This window comes from Aspergillus bombycis (genome assembly GCF_001792695.1).
Source record: "Aspergillus bombycis strain NRRL26010 chromosome Unknown contig00136, whole genome shotgun sequence".
NCBI lineage: Eukaryota > Fungi > Ascomycota > Eurotiomycetes > Eurotiales > Aspergillaceae > Aspergillus > Aspergillus bombycis.
The window spans coordinates 52280-73499 of NW_019170138.1; the positions used below are offsets into that span (position 1 = coordinate 52280).

Sequence of the window (21220 nt, forward strand, 5' to 3'; positions counted from 1 at the left end):
CAATATACCCCGTATATCTGCTGGAGATACTTTGACGATAATAATACAATATACAAGGATAGAGCTATATACACACTTGAAACCTCACATAACCGCTTACTTCCCTGATCTGAAAGGACCGGCCCACTGTTAGATCTACATATACACTCGAGTATAAGCACCTAGATATCAACATTCATTCTCGGTTCTAAAGAATACCCAAGAACTTTTTAGCCCTACCAACTCGAGGGTGTGTGATATACGGCAAATGAAGCCTGGGATGTTGGCATCAGCAACGCAGCCGTAGTATGTCACATGCTAACATCCACCTTTTGATGTTATACAGATATCTATACTGGCGGAAGAGTAATAAGCGCTTCCCTAAATTTGAGTAAGAATAATTGGGATATCCGTAGTCCCAATGAAGTCAGATCGCCAAAGGATTGTGTGATTGTCGATTCACCAAGGTTTAGACAATTAGAAGAATCCAGATAGTATGACGAAAATCCCAGAATATGCAGTACTGAAAGTTTAGCTTTGCACTTGTCTCTTTGTTTCCAGAATGTACGCCACACGGCAAGATCGAAGCTGAACGAGTAATTGATCCTTGGTGTTATTATCATCAAAGGCCAAAGATCCTAACAGATGCATCGTTTAGCGCGAAGAGCACAGCTCAAGAAGGTGACCAATGTTCATCTACTCCAGACGCTTTCGTTTCCGATCCTCGATCATTGCGTGCTGATCCTCGTCGGGTCTTTCGGCGGTATCAGCCGGATTTAGCAATGAATGAACATTGCTAGCCATACTTGACCGTCTTGTCGCAGGCAAAGAGGTGTCATGCCGAGGAAATCTCGGACCCAATGTCCAACCATTATCGGTGGTAGGTCCGGGCGTGTTTGATCGGGATTCAAGGGAGGGGTAGCGTGACGCGAGGTATCCTGCAGACGTCGTGGTGCTCCCATCTCATACTGTGCCAGAACTTCTCGAACCTGCTGGTCACTTGAAGTCGGGGTTCGGTGTGGTGACGGAGACCAGGGAGCTGTTGCTGTAGCAGTCTGGTGAGCAGACTGGAATGGGGACACGCCAGGGGGCGGCCAGCCATGCTGCCGAATGTCTGCAGATGTATGTCGACGAGCCAAGTTTGGGCCCGGCGGGGAAGAGACGGATGAAAGAGGATGCGGCATCGGCTGTTGTGGGGGAATGACTGTCGGGACCTGCGGGCGGCCGTAAGTTGGGGAAGAATTTGCCGCGCCAATTGAGCCATATCTACGAGGCGATACAGCTAGATGTGAAGGAACAGGTGGTCGTATCATGTTAGGTCTGGCCGTATCCATCATCGAAGGCCGACGACTGTCTTCCTGTGGCATTTGACGCGGGGATAGAGGCGGGCCTGGATCAACTGATACAGTTGGTACGTAAGGCTGTCGAATAGAGAGATACGGATCAGGGGGATGCTCGAGGGCTCGCACGCTGTCGAGGTGTTTCTCCAGTTCTGCCTGCATACTGGAAACTAGAGATTGTTAAGGACCATTTGAAATCCCCGCAATTCGTTTATGGGTATGTTGTATTATTACTCACCATCTCTGTACAGGAGACCTTCACGATCCGGAATCATACCTTGCAGAAAGCGCGAGATTGAATGTGTCCACTAGGGAGCGTGAAAAATCAATATTTTCATTTCACACTAGGGAATGAAGACATAGAGCATGAAACTTACATGATAGCACCTGCTCAAGCTCTCGGCCATGGCTAGACATCTTGCATTGAGTGCTGCATTGCCTTCTTCGGCGCGACTCAAGCGGTTATGCATGTCGTACAATGTATGCTCCAGATTCATCAGGCGAGCTTCAGTGGCATCAGGGACCGGTTCGGCTGGTGTGCCAGGTTGGGAGGCAACGGCTTTGTGGCCCGGAAACGAGTCGCGATGGATCAACGCATGCCGAGACGCTCGCCTTTTGATCTCCCGCAACCCAATCAGATCGCCACGTTTGAAATTGCCATTGCCGTGTTTAAACTCCCAAAGCGCTGAGTCTGGAGATCCAGTATGGAACACATCGCTTACTAAGGCGTGCCATATGAGCAACAGATAAGAGACAAAGCTCATTGGCCAAGCGGGTAGACATACCTTTATGAAACCCGTACATGTTCAGTTGCCTTACGAACGACGAGATATTGGTATGTTTGAAGTATTGGCTAGTAGTTAATTAGCTATAAGTCAACTGGTGTAGGGTCTGGCACAAGCGAAGACGAACGCAAGAACTTTAGAAAATTCGGAAGTAGGCGACATGACGAAGCTGTCATTAGTGTTGGACCATGAAATTAGATGTTGGATACTTGGGTCCTCTAGCATACTGTCAGGTACTATTAGCACGAACTCACTTGAGGGCATCTCTAATGATGTATTTCAAGCAATCACAGGTCACAATTTGCGAGACGTACTTATACAGCTTATGGATAAAGGCAGTTTGCACGACCTTGGGCTGCTGGGCTGCAGCCGCAGCTCCGATGGCCTGGCTGGGCGCTGCATGATTGTGTACATGCCCAGGTTCAGTAGAACCATTGGAAGTGGTTATAGTGTTTGCGCCCGCTCGATCATTGTCGGAATTGTTGTGGACCGAGGGCCCAGCGCCCGTTGCCGCTGCTGAAGCAGGCGGAGTGACCTCCATAGGATCACCCATCGGTGGACCGGAAGATGGAACGGAGGAAGAGAGGAGAGGAAGCTTTCGTATCCTGCCAGGCGCATCTGTAGCGCCAGAAACTACGGTATTTCTAGACGGGGGGTCGGCGAGACCGCTCATCTCGCGAGGCGGAACAGGGGAAGAGGGCTCCGGCCAAGGGCCGCAGCAGCGAGTCGTGAAACAGGATCGCGACTATTTCTGCGAAAAGTGGAATGGTGTGCCGGTAGATGGCGTAAATGTTGGCTGGAGAGTGAGGTTTGTCGGCTGGTAGTCGCTCGTAGACGACAGGTGAACGTGGGAAGGCTGATGGTTATCACAGTCTGGGCCAAGAAGGCGTTGATCAACACTTAGAGGGTCTCCGCTTCCCGAGTCATTGCGAATTTGTCCTTTGATCTATTGGTGTCAATGGTGAAAAGATTCTGGTATACCAACACCTGATTGTCAAATGTCTCTCTCCCTTTCCCCCCTTTTTTAAAGAGAAAAAATAATATAAATAAAAATAAACAGGAAATTAAATGAAAAGAAAAAAAGAAAAGAGAAGGGAAAAAGGAAAACCTCTTTCCTACAATTTGATTGGTTGATTTCGTTTCGTTTGGTTTCTTCTTTTCTTCCTCCTCCCTCCTTTAAGTTTCGTTTTCTGTCAACCAGAGATTAAAAGTTTGGTTCGAGCTCTGCGGTGAACAAAAAAGGGATAGAAAATTCGACCGTAAAGATGTGGTAAGAACTTCGCGGCAATATAGATCTGCAGGGAACAGCTAGTTGTTGAATAGCTTCTTTTTTTTCCCTCATGGGCGGGATTTTGTCCTCGGCGGAAAATGACCAAACGGAGGCGGGAGCCGCCGATTGATTTTCTTCGTTCCTGTGTCGAGATTGCAAATCAATATTGTCAAATATATAATGTTAATAATTCTGACCCTACTGAAAATGCGGGGTCGGAAGAGGATAGAGGTATCTGGGATATGGTCGAAGGTGAGTCCCAAAGAGGTAGGGAAGAAGAAAAGGAAGAGAAAAGAAAAGAAAAAGGGACATAAAGGCGATGATTGAAGGAGAAGCATGCATGGATCACGGGAAGGCCTGGAACAATTAAATGCACGGAGCCGCAGCTGTAGAAGCAACCCTGAACCACCGCACTTCTTAATTTGAAATGCCACAGACAGTCTAGTGAACAATAGGTTATTATTTCTTCTGCCCGTTATGTATTCTTTCATGACATCTCTGGAATCTCTTGAACGTGTGAGATATACCTTTCTCTCCTCCCTATAATATATAACCCCTAATAAGCAGTGGCCAACGACTACTATGGATCCCGAAGTACAGGGCATCCTCACCCAGTTCAAGGATTTAAAGTCTACCTCTGCTCGCCGGGCTGTGTATGTGAAACCACAAAAAGGAGATATAATGAGAACCGCCTCCTAAACGTATTCTAGTAAACCTTGCTAATCATTGACCCCATAGGTACCATCTTCTTCTGGAGCAGATGCACCCTGATGAATGGCGTGATGTGCGTGATCGCATGAACCAAGTTTCCTTTCAAAAAGACATCCTGGGCAGTCTACCTACCGAGGTTGCTGTGCAAATTTCCAGACATCTAGATTTGTCAGAAATCCATACTTTCCGAAGAGTATGTCTAACTTTGTCATATATATAGTGACCCGTCTCCCCAGACTAATATTATATTGTAGGTTTCCAAGCGATGGAATTGTCTGCTATCCTCCAAGCTATTCCGTGATGCTGTGTGTCTTCGATATGTCGGACATAACTGCAGCTCCATTACACTAGATTCTCCAGATGCATTTACACGATATGCCAAGCAGCGTGTTCGTTTGGAACGTGGACAGCCAATCTCTAAAGTCCTCAACTGTCCGTATTCTCCGATGCCAAATGTGACAGGCTTAGTTGGCCTTGACTTTTCGCATGGAAGCTATGCATGGATTGAAGATGCGATGGTATATGTCCATAACCTCCACTTGAATACGACTCAGAGCTTCTGCACAGAAAACCGAGATACATTCGCTGCAGTACGCGTTTCTGAATCTATTATAGCAGCGATAACATTGCATGGGTAAGCGCAGATGCTTCTGAATTGTGTCTCATATTTGACATATGTTAGCTGATGCTGCAGATCCATGTTCTCCGGGACTTAAGATTCTGTCATGTCTGGAGCCTTCAAACCAACGATTCGGCGTACTTCCGACTGCCATCGCTGCACTGGAAATGCTTTGTTGTTCGTAATATGAATGTCGTCATGGCGTTCAAAGGCACCACAGCCAGCGGACCGGAGTGTATTATACACTGGCAGCTTGACAGTCGCGTTACTCATACGTTTAATATCGCAAAGAAAACAGTATATATAGATGTGAACCCTACTGCAGGTACTTTGATAACGGTTCACCTCGAGGAAACCGTGGGTCCTGATACTCTCATTGCACAATTGCGTGTCAATAAATATTCACTCAAGGAAACTGTTGCCATTCGTCCCCCATCTTATACGGTGGCACTATGCTCAATCGCAGACCCAGCCTGGCACGTGGAGATAGATGACGCTTTGTCCTCCACATTTGGAAATGCGATGGGGATCTTAACATTCGGGCGAGGCGGTTGTCTAACAGAAACGCCCGGTGACATTGCCGCTATCGCCTACAATCAAGAAACTGACAGGGTTAGCGTAAATGTGGTGTCTACAGAGAATACGCTGTTCATTCCTGTATGCATGACATCTGTTGATAGTAACATCCTTTACTATGTCAAGAACGACAATGGAAAACCCGAGATCTGGATTTCTAATCCAGATTCCAGAATCGCCCACCGCCCTGCCAGGTGTATCAATCCCCAGTTACCGAGGGAGGCGTCAAACAGGGTCTATTCGCATGGGACTAATTTCACGCTTAGAGGAGATCGTGACTTCATTTTAATGGTTGATCAAAACGGACTGAAAGTTTGGTGTTTTAACGACAACCTAAGTCTATCAAGAGCCGTTCCATTATAAAGGACCTGAAAACAACTACAAAAACCGTGCTAGATCGCCGGTTGGCTCTTCGTTTTCCAGGCACCTGCTTTGTCTTCGTGCTTTATGATTATACAAATTCTCCAAGATTACAAATGTACAGCCTTGTCTACACGGTTAGTAGTATCTGTCAATGACCCAGTGCCTCCCAAAAGGGCAAAAATGCCTCCAGCTAAATGAGTAATGAATACATTAACAAAGGAAAAGAAATCTGGAAATGGACGATATACAGGACCATCAATGGTTGCTCTATGAAAATGCCTCCCACGACTCTCTCCTGAATACCTGATATCAGTCCTTCACTAGTAGGCTTCCTTATTACCCAGGTTCAGCGGCCCATCTACTGTGCAAAAAATTCAGTTAGTATAGACTTAATGCGCATGATCACCGAGTCGTCCTTGAATGACTGCTTGCTCTCTTCACATAATCGAATAAGCACCTCCACTGATGATATCCCCATCCCCATATAAAGTAATAAAACGTAAATTCAAAAAGAACGGAACACCCACATGCGAAGAAGATTGTAAAGTTTTAATACAACGCAGAGCTTAGATGCCAAGCGTAAACTCGACACCCACATCGATTTCGCGGGCCATCTTTACAACTTTCGAGAATTGAACAGATTTCTCAGCGGCGTTCTGAAGGTCCTCGATGGAAAAGATCTTCAACCCCGACTCGTTCAGCTATGAGAAGTATTAGCGCGTGTTTAAGCTATCATAGAAAGAAGAAACAAAGACGGGGAAGAAATTAGGCTCTGGGTTGCATAGTTTCATACCAGTTTGTGAGCCTGCTCCATGTTGGTACCCTGCAAACGCGCAACGATAGGAGTGCGCAGTCCCATCTCGTTCACAACATTGATCAGGCCCTGGGCGATGGCGTCACAGCGAACAATACCGCCAAAGATATTGACAAAGATGGCCGACACCTTAGGATCGCTGGTAATAAGCTCGAAAGCAGACTTGATGGCAGCAGGGGTAGCACCGCCACCAACATCAAGGAAGTTGGCGGGATTGCCACCGTTGAGCTTGATGATATCCATGGTAGCCATGGCGAGACCAGCACCGTTAACTAGATATGTGGTTAGCATAGAAGAGATAAGTAGCTCAACACGGTTCTCACCCAAGCAGCCGATATCACCATCAAGTTTGATGAAGTTCAATCCGTGCCTATCGCAATGTTAGCACCCACTAAAGCTCATGTGTAGGTTATAGTAAATAGCATACTCAGCAGCCTTAACCTCATCAGCGTCTTCTTGGGTGGTGTCTCTCCACGAGAACACTTCCTTTTGCCTGAAGTCTGCGTTATCATCAAAGCCCAACTTGGCATCCATAGCCATAACCTGGTGGTCAGAGGTCTCTGACAGAGGGTTGATCTCGATCTGAGTAGCATCCTTCTCCATGAAGACCTTGTAAAGCTTCTGAATGGTGTCCTTGGCCTCCGGAACGCACTGCTCGGAGAAACCGAGCTCAGTAGCAATCTTGCCAGCAATCTCATCAGTAACACCGACCTTAATGTCAATGGGGGTGGTGATGATAGCTTCGGGGGTTTCCTTGGCAACGGCCTCAATATCCATACCGCCTTGTGAAGAGGCGACAATGACGGGGCTTTGCGACTGGCGATCCATGAGAACGGCTAGGTAGAACTCACGGCGAGCGAACTTGCGCTCGCAGATATACACAGCGTTACAAAGACGGCCGGCAGCACCGGTCTGCTTCGTAATGAGTTTGTGTCCGATCATTTGACCAGCGAACATCTTGGCTTCAGTAGGCCTGAGGAGATATTCTTTGTCAGATACAAGGAACCAAACCGGCACACCTAAGAACTGGGCTAAACTCACGAATAGATAACGCGCACACCGCCCTTAAGACCATTATCGAAGCTACCCTTACCACGGCCACCGGCAAGAACTTGAGCCTTGATAACCATATCATCATTGCCTGACACCCTGCGTCTTAGCAAACTGCGATTTATAAGTACCGAGGGATTAAACCATACCAAGGGACTTGGCAACAGCTTCGGCTTCCTCTGCAGAGTGAGCGACCTCACCCTTGGGCATTCCTATACCATACTATGTATCCGCTTGGTTAGTTCTGTAAGACGGAGGGGGGGGGGGGGGGAATCCAAGGCATCCGGTTGTTCGTACCGACTTGAGGAGCTTCGCGGACAGATGTTCATGGATCGACAGGTTCCTCTGTTGCTGGAAAATGCGAGATTGAACAGAAGACTCCTGTGGGAAATCCCAATGTCAGTTAGTGTGTCGTTGTGAGACTCGAGAGTTTGGGTGAAACTAAGGAATCTCACCGTCGCAGCTCTGAAAGCTACCGCGATTGGTCTGCTGCGGGCGAGCTTGAACATGGTGAAGTGAATTTAAAGGAGGGGAGAGAGTTCAAGAGAAGCTCGTTGAAGGGTAAGAACAGGAAAAATGAGTATTAAAGTCCTCAATAGCGGCGTGTTGCCAGGTAGTGTTAGGGGCTGATGGGGGAACAGCTTTCTTTTTCACGGCCGCACTCCTCGGGATGATACTGTCTTTTGCCTTGAGTACGGTAAGGATCGGGGTCACCTGATAAGCCAACCAGCGTGCGTCTCGGGATGACTAATCGGTTCGGGACGCGAATATCACGGAACAATGCTCAACACTAGTAGTATCCCTTTGAACTCGGGTGTGGCATAACAAACGGAGTGGACTGGTAGATGGGATGTACTGCCAAATTCTATTCAGGGATGAGTAACACATAAAAATTACTAATCTGTATCCGCGCACTGATGATGAATATGTTTTTTTATTATTATATTCATATCTTGTACAGCATTTCAGCATTTATATTAACCGGCAAATAATTTAAACGGCTGTCAGGAACAACTAAAAACAAAGTACTACGTTATTTGGTGACATGAAGTTAATGTATGAGTATTATCAAGATGGGCATAAGGTAGCTCCGCATGATAGTGTTATGCTCCAGTGTCTATAAAACGTATCTTCGACGTGGATATGCTATTAAATCCAGTGAAAAGGAAGTCATGGGTTCGGTCTCCTTATTTCCCACTTATCTTCCTCAGCTTATAAAGCTTGAACATTCTCATCATGGCATAGTGGAAAATGCCAGTCCAAGCCCAACCTCCAGACAAGAACCAAACCACCCAGCTCTTGTTGCCTTCCCATATCCAGCTCTTACGGCCTTGAGCCCATGGCCATAACCAGCGCCACGGTGCTGATCCATACAAGATCTGTGCAACAACGCTCTTTGCATATGCAGTGTGTGGCATTGCACCGTCTTGGCTGTGTATCACGCGACGATTATACTCATCTTCAATAGGAGCATAAAGTGAATTCGGTGCTAGGGTTCGTTTAACACGAGCAATGCGAGATTGCACACCTCCAGTGGCAACAGTCGTCACGTTTACACTACATAGGTTAATTAAAAGGCCTGGGAAGATGAGCTGGCTAATACACACCCGAAGGGAGCTAGTTCCACCCTAAGAGTATCACTGAACGAATGCAACGCGGCTTTCGAGGCATTGTACACTGATCCAAATACATATGGGATGACCTAGATAGGATAAGATTCATTTCCTGTCGAAGGGTATGTGTTGCATAAACTTACCCCTGCGATAGAGCCAATCTGTACGATGGTACCCTGGGTCTTCTTGAGTAGCGGGAGGAATGTTTGGCACATATTGATGACAGAAAATAAATTCGTTTCGAAGGTTGCACGAGCCTCCGCGAGGTCTACCTCCATAGCAGGAACAGTATAATCTGTGATATATGAGCCATTTCTTTCTTTCTGGCGACGCGTAGGCAGTGTGTTTCGCAGTAGTGACTTTAAACAGACGTACTTCGACCCCTAGAGATCCGGATCAGCCTTGTTCTCGCTGTATTTGGTGTAAACTCACGCATTATTGACCAGATAATCCAGTCCTTTCTCTCCAAGCCTTTCTCGAACCTCTGAATAGCATGTCTGGACACTCCTTTCGTCATCTACGATGAGACTCAGTGTTTCAATCCCGAGGGCTGCCAGACTCTGCAGTGTCGCCGTATCTCGCGCTGTCGCAAACACACGTAGACCTTGCTGATGGAATTCACGCGCAAGCGCATTTCCTATCCCACCGGGGGAGCAACTATATAATAAGCAATAAGAAATTCAAGGGTGTCGGTACTGCCATAAACATATGCGGGGTTTATACCACGGCATTTGTTGCAGGACCACTTCTTGTGACTTACCCTGTGATCAGCACTGACCTCCGCTTGTCTCCTGTGTTTGACATTATATCAAAGTAGCTAATTGAGGTTCGTGGGGGCAGTATGGGTAAATAAGGGCAGTTTACATGAAGAAAAGCTGGTCTTCCTGCATAATCTACGATGATCTATGGCGAATGGCTTCGTTTCATTGACTACATCGGGCCTCGGCAATCTGACCCGAGAAGCCGCCGCCACCTGTGAAAACCTGTCCAGTGGGTTCAGGTTGTCGTCCACTTTCACAGGTAGTATTTTGACCCTAGTTGGAGAAAGCACCCCTTATCCTTTAGGAACTCCATGTGTGTTCTTCTGAAGTACCTTCATGGCCTCTCTAGCGTCTTACTAATATTTATCCCACTAACTAGTAACTAGTCCTTCTTTCTCTCGCCACGGCTCACCCTGAACAAGTACTCCGTCCCGTGTACTGATGCTACACGCCATCCATTAACAACCTATACATACATACTACGTATTCCTACGGAGGATGGGACGGGCTACATAAATGCTAGTGATCGCTGTTTAAACCGTTTTGAATGCCTTCTAGTACTGGTCGCCTCTCCTATCTAAAGAACAATGCATAATGGAGAATACCTATGTTATAAACAACGTACAACATGAGACATTATGAAAATATATACACTATACATGCTTCTATTACTATGGCCACCAACTCCATATATTAAGATGGATGGTAAATTATTGTACACCTTTACAATAAAGATATCATCATACCAATGATCGCAGAACGTCTCATACAGTACTCAAACTCTACTTTACGGCGATATATGGCGGATTTACTAAGTCGTCAAAGTAACTTCACTAAGCCTTAACAGCAGGCGCTATATAAATACTTACTATCAATAGACTATCCGACAGTTGATATATATTACCTTTGACCTAGAAATTCTACGGAGTAGCTGTCAGTGTGGCTGATATGTTAAGGCAATACTCTGTAGACTAGGGTGCTATTACTAGCTCAAAGAAATCGGCAAGCAGCAAGGATCCCGTCAAGGAGATGCTTTCCTGGTTAGTAATGCTAAACTCTTTCCCATAATTCGCCGTCACTAAGCATGGGGTATCCTACAGCACAGGCAAAATGAATACGCCAACTCATCCTAGAATATCCAATGCACCCAGAAAGACACCATTGTACCTTAGTATTCAAGTATGACACCTGTTTGTTTAAAGTATACCCAAGGAAACTTAACTGCCACTGGTCAACACTAGTCCCTTTGTGGTCTGCTTCAAAGCGTTTGGCTTCTGAAAGAAACTCTTGCATGAGCAAAAACAATGAAAGGATAATTACACAGTGTACCTGTAATATTGGAACGGCGGTATACTATATAGATGCCCCCAAGACATTCGGGATCGTTGATCCCGAATTATATGACCTTTTGGCCTTGTGGAATAGGGTGCCCTGGCTCTATCTCTTACAAATATCACTTGTTTAACTATTTTCTATTTTTTAGAATCTTTATAGTTATTTTTATAATATAATAAAGCTCTTATATAGAATACTCTAGATAATTTAAAATAATCTTTACATGTGTTCTAAAACTCTATTAAAGAATCCTTTTTTTAAATATAATTTCAGTGTACACTATAATTCTGCCTTAACAGAAAAAGCTAAAAGATATTACATTTAGAAAACGGGTAAATATTGAGTATTACCATTACCCTATGTATGTTTGGCCTATTGTAGTTTAGCGTGAGGTCCAAATAACAATTCCCATTCGAAATACCACCACGCACTACTAGCACATTGCATGGATGAATCCAGTTTACAGCCCACTACTACTAGTACTAGTACTACCAGTATCAAATTGGAGCACAGAAAGATACAATATAAGTAACTTTCAATATTGGTTATTCTTTTTTCTCTACCCCTTTTAAAGGGCTGGCTTGTTGAAATAGTGTGATATTAAAGGTCTGGCTTAATCTCGCGGTCGTCCCAGCTATCTCTGTACTGACTTATGGTAATGTCGCTGGAGTCCTGTGTGACCCCAGCGGGTACGTGAGGGTTGAGGTCTCTTCGCAAAGTGCTTACTCAGCACCCGCGAAGCCAAGCCTCCTCTCTTACACCTTTTTAAACTTTTCTTTTACTTGTCAGATTCTTGTGTCAGCATCAGGTTCACTCTGGATGGGACCTGTCCCAAAAATAAAAATAAAAATAAAAATAAAATAAAGACTGAAGATATAAATTAAAAGATAAATATAAATTGATAATATAACAAGAAAGATGGAGGTAGCATTAGATATATTATTCCTCGGGCCTCGATCACATATGTGTAATGTAAGTGAAGAGTTGAATAACGTATTCGGTAAGCAGTCCGGTCATGTAAGCAGTCCGGTCACCTCTGTATTCCATATAAAATGGCATATTTTTGAATATTGATATCTCAACAACTCTATATTTTATATATCTATTAATTTATTACAGTATTTATGTAGATAGTCTCTATATATATCTCAAATATTAGTAGAAATAAAATCTTAGAAAGATAAATTATAGCTATATACAAAAGATACTATATATTACAGTGTAATTTATTTTATCCTGGTAATAAAATATTGTTGGTATCTATAAATTTGATAGCTTATTATTATAGTATAGATTAAACTATATATAAAGTTACAAATGGATAGAATATAAGTTTGTTGAGATATCGATATTCAAAAATATGCTATTTTATATGGAATACAGAGGTGACCAGACTGCTTACCGAATACGTTAGTAGTCCATTGTAACTAGAAATTTTCCGTACTCTATGGGTGTTTTGAAAGATCCCTCAATATAGAAGTCAAGGAATCATTATTCATAAAGCAAGCTAGATTATATACAGAACGGCTTTCTATAATACAGTTTACACTTATAGGCCTACCCTACACTTCCTATTCATTGAATCATCTCCTATTTGGATTTTTTATGGAGTATGTATACCTGTAACTCTCCTGTATTTATCCCAAGGTTAGACACGCATTGAAAACACAGCGAGTATTCTGTATTTTCAAGCTAGAAGAGAGCACTGGGCGGTGAGCGCACCAGTACAGAGTGGTTCTGGCAACTTACTACAGTACTTCTAGTAGTAGGTACCCAGATATATTTTAGTGCCAGGCTGCACTGTAACTTCATCCATAAGTTGTCTGATGATTGGCCATAAAAAACTCCCACCCCACTACCTGAGAAAGCCAAATGGATCTGCAATTCTCAGGTATACTCTCTATTACCCGAATTCAGCTAACCTAATACTTGTTGCGACCGACGGGAGATTATATAAAGCCAAAGTCATCAGAATTTACTGATTATACTGTCAATTAATTATTCTTATTTCTCACATCCCGGAAGGCATGCGCGAGCAATTATTGCCGTCGAACTAACTGTACAAATCTTGCCGCTGTTGTGCAGGACCTTTTATTTATCATTCATTCGTCTTGTACCTGCGCGAGATTCTTCGTCTCTTCGCTTGAGATTCTTTATTCCGTGTCCCCAAGTGCTTACTGCTCCGCCTCGTTACAGGGTAGACTACGGTAACCTCACCTTAGCGGGAGGCGCGACGAGACTCGCTACTTAAGTTGAGTACAGGTAATGTGAGGAGGAAAGGAGAAAGAGTGCCGAGTCGTTTTGCTACAAATAGTCGCCTGGACGTAGTGGGGCTTGGGTGATGATGATGGATATCGAACTTCTACATAATAGATACATGTCGAAACCCGGCGACGATGGTTATCGTACCCCCACAATTGAGGATGCCGAGGATTTTGTTACATTGCAACGGAATGATAACTCGTTATATCCGTCTGCTGGGGCCTGGGCACGCCAGGCTCATTCCTCGGCGCTGGAAGCGTTGCATACTACCTCGTGCCGCAAGACTGAAGGAGATGGTCTCGCGGATGTAAATGGCGTGCATCCTTACAGCGAGTCCGACTATTCAGCTGTAAGTCTCAGTTGGAAAAAAAGGATACGTCACTTTACTTGGGCATTCTTCACATTGACAATGGCAACTGGTGGGATTGCCAATGTTCTTCATGCCAGTAAGTTCGGTCATGCCTTTGGTTAGGGACTGTAGTCTTGCTTACCAGAGAGTAGTACCCTATAGATTTCGAGGTCTGCAGATAATCGGTGTCATTTTCTTCCTATCCAATATCATATTATATATCATCATCTGGGTTCTGTTGGTCATGCGGTTTTATCATTATCCTTATACATTCAAAGCATCATTCTTGCACCCAACAGAGTCCCTTTTTGTCCCGGCCTCGGTGGTTTCATTTGGGACAATTCTGATAAATATTTCGCAATATGGGCCAGACAATACAGGGCCTTGGCTTGCACATGTTGTCGGGATATTGTTCTGGATTGATGCCTGTCTGGCCATCATATTTTCGGCCGGTATATATCTCCTACTGTAGGTCATTTAATTATTTTGGCCAAATGATGTTATGCTCTAGATCCTGATGACAAGTTAGGTGGTCAACGCAGACTTTCACCATCGCCCAAATGACTCCGATTTGGATATTTCCCGCATACCCTTTGCTGATAATCGGTCCCCATGCTGGTATCTTAAGTTCAAAGCTTGAACCTTCCCGCTCATTGCCTATTATAATTGGTGGCACAACTATTCAAGGGGTTGGTTTTCTAGTGTCCCTGATGGTATATTCCGCCTTCATATATAGACTGATGTCGCAAAAACTCCCAAGGGAGAACGTTCGACCCGGCATGTTTGTTTCTATCGGCCCTAGCGCTTTCACAGTCGCTGGACTCGTGAATATGGCTACTAATGCTAAAAGGTGTTTTCCTGATGATTTCATGGGCAATGGACCTTTGGCCGCAGAGGTTGTAAGGGTAGTTGTCAACTTTGCTGCCTTGTGGCTGTGGGGGTAAGACTTTGCCACCAACCTGGTTATTGTCATGTAACTGTTGACTGATTCATACATAGCTTGGCTATATTTTTCTTTTTCATCGCGAGTTTTGCTCATTGGTCAGCTATAGGGCCTGGCCGGATGATCTTTACTATGGGATGGTTCTCATTTGTTTTTCCGAACACGGCACTGATCACAGCGACATTCGCCATCGGCCACGCATTCTCCTGCAAGCCAATTCTGATTATAGGATGTGTTATGGTCGTGCCCCTCATACTAATGTACATATTCGTTTGCTATATGATGATCCGTGCCATTGTGTTACGCCAAATTCTCTGGCCACAGAAAGGCGAGGATAAAAATGAGGGTGGATTCGAGATCAATGATATCAAGCCAGAATCTCCAGGTGATCATAGTCCTGCTTGAGGTTACGTGTTTTACCCACGAAGATGAGCATGGCATCGGTTTATGAATCAGCTGTATGATTACCTAAGGGCGAATTGTTCCTTCATGCCAAGAACAATGTAAAAGAATAAGCTTTCATACTTTGAGGAAGCATAGATAACATTGTACGTGTGATACATCAATGTACACGCCGCACAAAATACATAGGGCGTACCTATACCCCCTATGATCACTAGTAGTTTGATTAATTGAACTTTAGGATAGTAGTTAGGAAGGTACTACTGTGGGACTACTGGACGAATTGAGATTTAAGAGCGCTAGTCCAGAAGAGGAATAAACTAGCCGAGATGGTCATTCTCTAATAGGCCATTCTTCAGTATAACTAGCCTCATATAGTAAGGCTGATACATAGCCCTGATGGACGTGACGATGGACCCTTTTCAAGGTTCCATACTCCTATCGCCAGGTGTGGATGCGGAAGAACGTTAAACTGTGACGCAGATTAAATTTTTTTTCCCCTCCTCCCTTTACCCCTCGTGTGCCAGAAGTCTTTTTAAGCACTACATTTTTTTTTAACATCCACGATAAGTTTTCGGTCTGTTCGATTGTCTGCCAAATATCTCTGATTGATATACTGCACTCGCCTATACAATTGGTACAGCCCATCACTGCCAAAATGTCGCAAAAAGTTTATGTTACCTATAACCAGGTATGGTCTTTTGCTTCCAGGTTGACTAGTCGATTGTGTGTCTACCTCGATGTTCTACAATAGCTCTGTCTTGGTGCTATACCTACATTTGATACAAATTATGAGTGTGTTGAATATCTTTTTGGTGTCGATGGCTGCTGGAAGGCGAGCGGCCGTTTTCGCTACGTCGATACCCCGTCGCTCCTTTATAACCTGACTCGCTAATGCATTGTTCTATTAGGTGCACAAGCTGTGCCAGACTTCAGCTGATAAGATTCTGACCACCTTTCATCCTAATCTTATGATTGCTATCGGCGGCGGCGGATATGTCCCTGCTCGTATTCTACGGTATGCCAGTTAAATGTACTGCCTTTTAGAGGCGGCTGTCTGACCTGAGACTCAACAGGTCCTTTCTCAAGCGCACTGGCGAACCCAACATTCCCATTCAAGCCATCGGCCTGTCGCTCTACGAGGATCTGGGTCGTGGTGACGCCGAGGAGGTTCCTGGGACCAAGGTGACTCGGACACAATGGTTGGATCTCAGCTCCTTAGAGATGGCAAATCTTATTGGCAAGAACATACTCATTGTGGACGAGGTTGATGACACCCGGACCACCTTGGAATATGCGGTTCGCGAGCTTCAGAAGGATGTCGAGCAGGCACAGAAGCAGCTTGGACGGGAGGGTGAAAAGACGAACTTTTTTGTCTTTGTGCTTCATGTATGTCATCCTTAGGCTTGTTTACAGTCATTTAATTTTCGGTTGGCCTCGATACTAACCCTGCAGTAGAACAAGAACAAGTCCAAGAAGGGAGTACTTCCTGCGGATATGATGGATTCTGGTCGCTATCATGCTGCCGTCACCACTGACGATGTTTGGATTTGCTATCCATGGGAAGCAAAGTATGTGATCTGCTATACCAGTACTGGACTCGCGGTAGCTGACAACTTTCTAATAGGGATATTGATGAACACGATGCTTTTGCCAAGGAGAACCCTCTCTTTTAAGGCCTTCGTTTAATTCCCTATGAACATTTTCTCTGTGCCTATGCATTCTGGCTTTCATTTGCTTGCATATAGTCCTTATTATCATGACCAGAAGATGACTGGGCATGTCACGATATAAACGGTGCCTTGACGACAATTGATAGAAATAAAAACGAAAGGAAAGTTTAAAACAATACGATACACTTAAAGGTGCAACAGGTGCAACAGGTGCAACATCTTTAAAAGGCAAAAAAGGGGGGGCTGTCTTTGATGGGTAATGCGGTTGGAAGGAGCTGTTTCCCAATTTTGTAACCTTCTGCTATCTTCCAGTTCTACCCTTTCCTTGCTTATAGACCTCGGATCTACTAGCCAAACCTTCAGCCTTCATGGCATTTGTCCTGTATATAGTAGCACAACAATAATGGCAAGTACAGTCAGATTTGGACCACTCTGGGGTTCGTGGTAAAGCCGCCACAATAATATCTCGCCTATATCTGTATTAAATACCCTCGCGGCCGTTGCACAAGCGAAAGGCATCCGAGTCCCGAATAAAGACCGCTCTGATGATACATTGAATAGGAGGAAGCCAGTATCTCACAACCGAACCGATCAATTAAGGCACTTTAGTCGACATCAACGTTCTGCCTGCGCAACTCCGCCTTAGCCTGCTCGATCTCCTTTTGCAGCTCCTCGTGCGCTTCGGGTACATCATTGAATGTCAAGATTGCTACACCTAGGCGGCCAAGTAGGTAACATCCGAACGATATTAAGGCGTAGAAGGGAAGCTGGGGAGATTGTGCTGGTGTTAGTGGCGTGCAGAAATATCAACAAGTGATGTTTCGAAGAGAGCAGACGTACGACAGGAATGATCTCTTTTTGAACTGTTTCATTGAGGGGGACAAGATCCAAATAGAGGACAAGATAGAGCTGTATAGGGAAGAAAAAAGTCACGTTAGTAATAGCATGAGTAGAAGGGTGCGGTCCCTGGCATACCGAAGAGACGAGTAGGAGAACGGAGAGGGTCTGTTGAGCGCGTGTCATCGCGAACAAAGGCTGCAACTGAATATCTAAAGAAGAAGTGCCGCAAATTACAACGGCACTGATGTAGTGATTATAGACAAAGCTATCTAATATATCAGGGTGCGTCAAAGAGCAAAGTAAGGGACCTGAAGAATAAGGAATGACAGATATGTTGCTAGGTAGTATTGCGTTTACGACAGATACTCGTGCTAGGGGTTCATGATGCGCCCTTGGCAGCCGAGTTCACCGTACTAGTACTCGTGTACTAGTAATTGATCGGGAGTGGATTCCCTATTTCTAATACCAACATCCAATGTCGGCACATTATAGTAAGTTCCTGAAAGTCGTGAGGATGGGTCGCGTAACAAAGTTCAGATAAGTGAAAGGAAAATTAGAAGAAAAAGATGTAGATTGTAACTATATCGCTACGCATACTATTGTGTCCCGGGTCAATAGAGCGCATTACTCGATACAGCCTTTATTGTACTGTACAATAAATATATACGTGGCACAGTGTATGTGTGGTAAATTTCACAGCTTTTAGTACACCTGTTGTCGAAGTCCGCCTTAGGTCAACTGATGCTAAACTCAAGTTATTGTTCACCACTTAAAACAGGGAGCTCTTTAAAGTACATTGGATTTTTTCGACCCCACGTCCTGTTTACTCTGGGAGTCCAAGAACATCTCACAAACACGATACCGCCCGATATTCACCTCAAGAAAACAAACCTAATACGCTAGTTGCTGCTCCTCATTATTTATCCATCATACCGTACCCTGCCCATATATCCTTTTTTCCCTTCCCCTCCTCGGGGGTTTATTCTGGAAGCATACACCAATATTCCCAACGGAGTACTCATTATAGTCACGTTAGAACAACTGTGATACCTCACTTGATTTTTTATATGCCTCCTGCCCCAAAAGTTGAAGTGCAAGAGATGGCCCCACCAAACGAAGTGAATGACATGTGGAATTCCATGAAGCAAAGTAGCCTACCTATCAGAGAAGTACAAGGAAACGAATGCATGGAATATCCGTCTCTGAGCCAGATCCTATCCAGTTTGGCCCCCATGCCCCCAGGATTAGCCCCTGCGGTATCCGAGCCTTTGCCTCTTGAAGAACAACAAACCTTGTTTGATACCCTTCAAGAGGCTCTCATGATGGCGGAGACTAGATACCAAACCAGTTTAACTGCTAAAACTGAAGAAGATAATCCTTCCTTCAAGCAAGTCGATGCTCTTTTCGAGGGCCTCCAAGATACTCTGTATAGGCTCTGGGCATGCAAGTCAAGCTTCATGGTGCAAGCTGCAGAGGCTTTGGCAAACGGAAGTAGGAACCGTAAGTCCAAATACAATATCAATGCTGATTAGTCTCATTGTTGATACATTCACAGCATTGTGGCGACTTCCGTACGGACAGAGCGGTGTTTTAACCTTTTTTCTCCAACTTATTGCTTCAAAGGAGGATGTTGGTACTGGTCTGCTCCTCCATGCTTTGCGATTGATTGGGAATTCATGTGCCGACACTGGTAAGTCCAATTTGTTCAGTGTTACAGATCCAGGTTCTATCACAGCGCTCACTATGTTTTGTTTAGACGAAAATAGAACAATCGTTGTGAAAGGAAACTATATTTCTGCTATCATCCAACATCTTCTGAATCCCGAACTCATACAGATAGTAATACCTGTTATCTACAATATTTGCATTGATTTTGGTGAGGTATATTGAATCGAGCTGTACTTGGTTACTAACGATTCATAGAGCCTGCCCAGTCACAACTGGCTTCAAGTAAAATAGTTTACATATTTCTGAAATTACTAAGGGAGGATTCATTCAAGGACAACGAAAATTTACTCGATTTTATCTATGAGCTCATAGAACTAACTACGGAGCAAGGTTTGATGTAGCCCTTCCCCCTCCCCTTTACTTGCTTCTAACAGGCCCATGCAGAACAAGGGATAGAGTTGTCACCTGATGAAACCATCTCGCTTCTTGTTGATCTTGCCGCCCATAAGAACGTTGCCCATACCGCTTCTCGATTTTCTTGCATTGCGACTTGCTCGATGGCATATCTCGATAATAAACGGTTTCAGGATATCTGCATAACAAAATACATGGTAGCTGACATATTGTCAATGCTTAGCAAATCCTTAAATTTCGACACAGAATGGCCCTCCACTGATGATATTCAAGTACTGGCACAGGTTCAGTTAAGGATCAATCAAACGCTAGCAGAGATATCCGGGGCACCATTATTCGCTGAATACTACCCCCTTGGATCTGATCTTTCACGGATGCTGAGAAGCTGGTTACAGAGAACGGAGGATCAACTACAGATCTGCTCCTGTGTCATGTTAGGAAACTTGGCGCGTTCAGATGAAACATGTCAAGCGATGGTCCGAGACCTGAACATCCACCGGGATTTGATATCAATCGTTACGAGTGACGCTAGGGGAGCCGTCCTTCATGCTGCACTAGGATTCTTAAAGAATTTGGCAATCGCTGGAGATAATAGATTGTATCTGGGACAGGCTGGTATCATCCCTGCGGTCTCCCGTCTCTGGGAATACGAGACGGTACCACAAGTTCAATTCGCAGCCACCAGCATCGTACGGCAGGTTATCATTGCTTCATTTGAAAATGTATCACACTTGCTAGAGATTTCCCCCGGGGATGAACACCACGGTACTTATCTCTCACAGTTGCTTTCACTCTTCGAGAAAACGGACTCCACCCCTATTAGGACTGAAATTGGACGCATCATAGCATCGATATGTCGTACTCTCATCCCGAAATCACATGAACAAAATGAAAAAGCAGATGCCACCATCAAGCATCTCTTTAGCATTCATGAGGCATTGCCTTCCCAATAGGTGCTATGATCTCTCAATCACAGTGGCCCGTTGTTCGGAGCGAAGGCTGGTTTGCCCTCGCGTTGATGGCATCTAGCCAGCCAGGCTCTGCTACTGCTGTAGACTGCATAGAGAAGATGGGTCTGTTCCCAACTCTTGAGCAAAGCTTGACCGCGGAATCCCTTGGCTCAATGGACGGAGAGGACAAGTTGCAATTAATCAAAGATCGTGACAACATAATCATCCTCATCCAGGAAATATTGAAACAAGATGTAAGTTATGCGGTGCTCTCAGAATGGCGCTTCGGGGTAATACTAAACACTTTGCAGCCTATTCAACTTTCAGAATCGGCCAAAAGTACGCTACAAGGCCTGATGAGCAGCCAGGTCTTGCAGTACTTGGAAAGCACCAGAGAACGTTGAGTTTGCACTTCGACACAGCCTCAGGATTATACAGAACACATTATAGTTAGATTAGCCTAAGCTTACAGGTATTAAAAAAGCTCAATAACCGGGTAGAGA

The 21220-nt window shown here is 44.7% G+C and overlaps 8 protein-coding genes across 8 annotated transcripts; 4 read left to right on the forward strand and 4 right to left on the reverse strand.

The window, feature by feature from the left end:
• Positions 1 to 652: 652 nt before the first annotated feature.
• On the reverse strand, positions 653 to 2777 carry ABOM_010466 (HSF-type DNA-binding domain protein; the record flags this gene model as incomplete). The annotated part of the gene is made up of 7 exons (XM_022537594.1): positions 653 to 733; positions 786 to 1489; positions 1558 to 1627; positions 1697 to 2040; positions 2105 to 2172; positions 2232 to 2330; positions 2419 to 2777. The coding sequence occupies 7 exons, from the start codon at positions 2775 to 2777 to the stop codon at positions 653 to 655; spliced, it is 1725 nt and encodes a 574-aa protein (XP_022384375.1).
• A 1179-nt stretch (positions 2778 to 3956) lies between these two features.
• On the forward strand, positions 3957 to 5534 carry ABOM_010467 (F-box domain protein; the record flags this gene model as incomplete). The annotated part of the gene is made up of 5 exons (XM_022537595.1): positions 3957 to 4027; positions 4113 to 4278; positions 4340 to 4675; positions 4768 to 5361; positions 5454 to 5534. 5 exons carry the CDS (start codon positions 3957 to 3959, stop codon positions 5532 to 5534), a joined length of 1248 nt encoding a protein of 415 aa, XP_022384376.1.
• A 675-nt stretch (positions 5535 to 6209) lies between these two features.
• On the reverse strand, positions 6210 to 8016 carry ABOM_010468 (succinate--CoA ligase (GDP-forming) subunit beta; the record flags this gene model as incomplete). The annotated part of the gene is made up of 8 exons (XM_022537596.1): positions 6210 to 6344; positions 6437 to 6729; positions 6781 to 6827; positions 6885 to 7430; positions 7499 to 7598; positions 7657 to 7729; positions 7805 to 7888; positions 7963 to 8016. The coding sequence occupies 8 exons, from the start codon at positions 8014 to 8016 to the stop codon at positions 6210 to 6212; spliced, it is 1332 nt and encodes a 443-aa protein (XP_022384371.1).
• Positions 8017 to 8694: 678 nt separating this feature from the next.
• On the reverse strand, positions 8695 to 9924 carry ABOM_010469 (SDR family oxidoreductase; the record flags this gene model as incomplete). The annotated part of the gene is made up of 6 exons (XM_022537597.1): positions 8695 to 9064; positions 9115 to 9209; positions 9264 to 9415; positions 9496 to 9503; positions 9553 to 9777; positions 9881 to 9924. 6 exons carry the CDS (start codon positions 9922 to 9924, stop codon positions 8695 to 8697), a joined length of 894 nt encoding a protein of 297 aa, XP_022384372.1.
• Positions 9925 to 15830: 5906 nt separating this feature from the next.
• Positions 15831 to 16848, forward strand: ABOM_010470 (xanthine phosphoribosyltransferase; the record flags this gene model as incomplete). The annotated part of the gene is made up of 5 exons (XM_022537598.1): positions 15831 to 15863; positions 16084 to 16190; positions 16249 to 16561; positions 16631 to 16743; positions 16800 to 16848. The coding sequence occupies 5 exons, from the start codon at positions 15831 to 15833 to the stop codon at positions 16846 to 16848; spliced, it is 615 nt and encodes a 204-aa protein (XP_022384356.1).
• Positions 16849 to 17450: 602 nt separating this feature from the next.
• ABOM_010471 (dolichol-phosphate mannosyltransferase subunit 3) lies at positions 17451 to 17868 on the reverse strand (the record flags this gene model as incomplete). The annotated part of the gene is made up of 3 exons (XM_022537599.1): positions 17451 to 17612; positions 17686 to 17754; positions 17821 to 17868. The coding sequence occupies 3 exons, from the start codon at positions 17866 to 17868 to the stop codon at positions 17451 to 17453; spliced, it is 279 nt and encodes a 92-aa protein (XP_022384360.1).
• A 1049-nt stretch (positions 17869 to 18917) lies between these two features.
• On the forward strand, positions 18918 to 20720 carry ABOM_010472 (putative GTP binding protein; the record flags this gene model as incomplete). The annotated part of the gene is made up of 5 exons (XM_022537600.1): positions 18918 to 19185; positions 19241 to 19375; positions 19442 to 19561; positions 19609 to 19743; positions 19798 to 20720. The coding sequence occupies 5 exons, from the start codon at positions 18918 to 18920 to the stop codon at positions 20718 to 20720; spliced, it is 1581 nt and encodes a 526-aa protein (XP_022384359.1).
• A 116-nt stretch (positions 20721 to 20836) lies between these two features.
• On the forward strand, positions 20837 to 21121 carry ABOM_010473 (GTP-binding protein; the record flags this gene model as incomplete). The annotated part of the gene is made up of 2 exons (XM_022537601.1): positions 20837 to 20971; positions 21029 to 21121. 2 exons carry the CDS (start codon positions 20837 to 20839, stop codon positions 21119 to 21121), a joined length of 228 nt encoding a protein of 75 aa, XP_022384358.1.
• Positions 21122 to 21220: the final 99 nt, after the last annotated feature.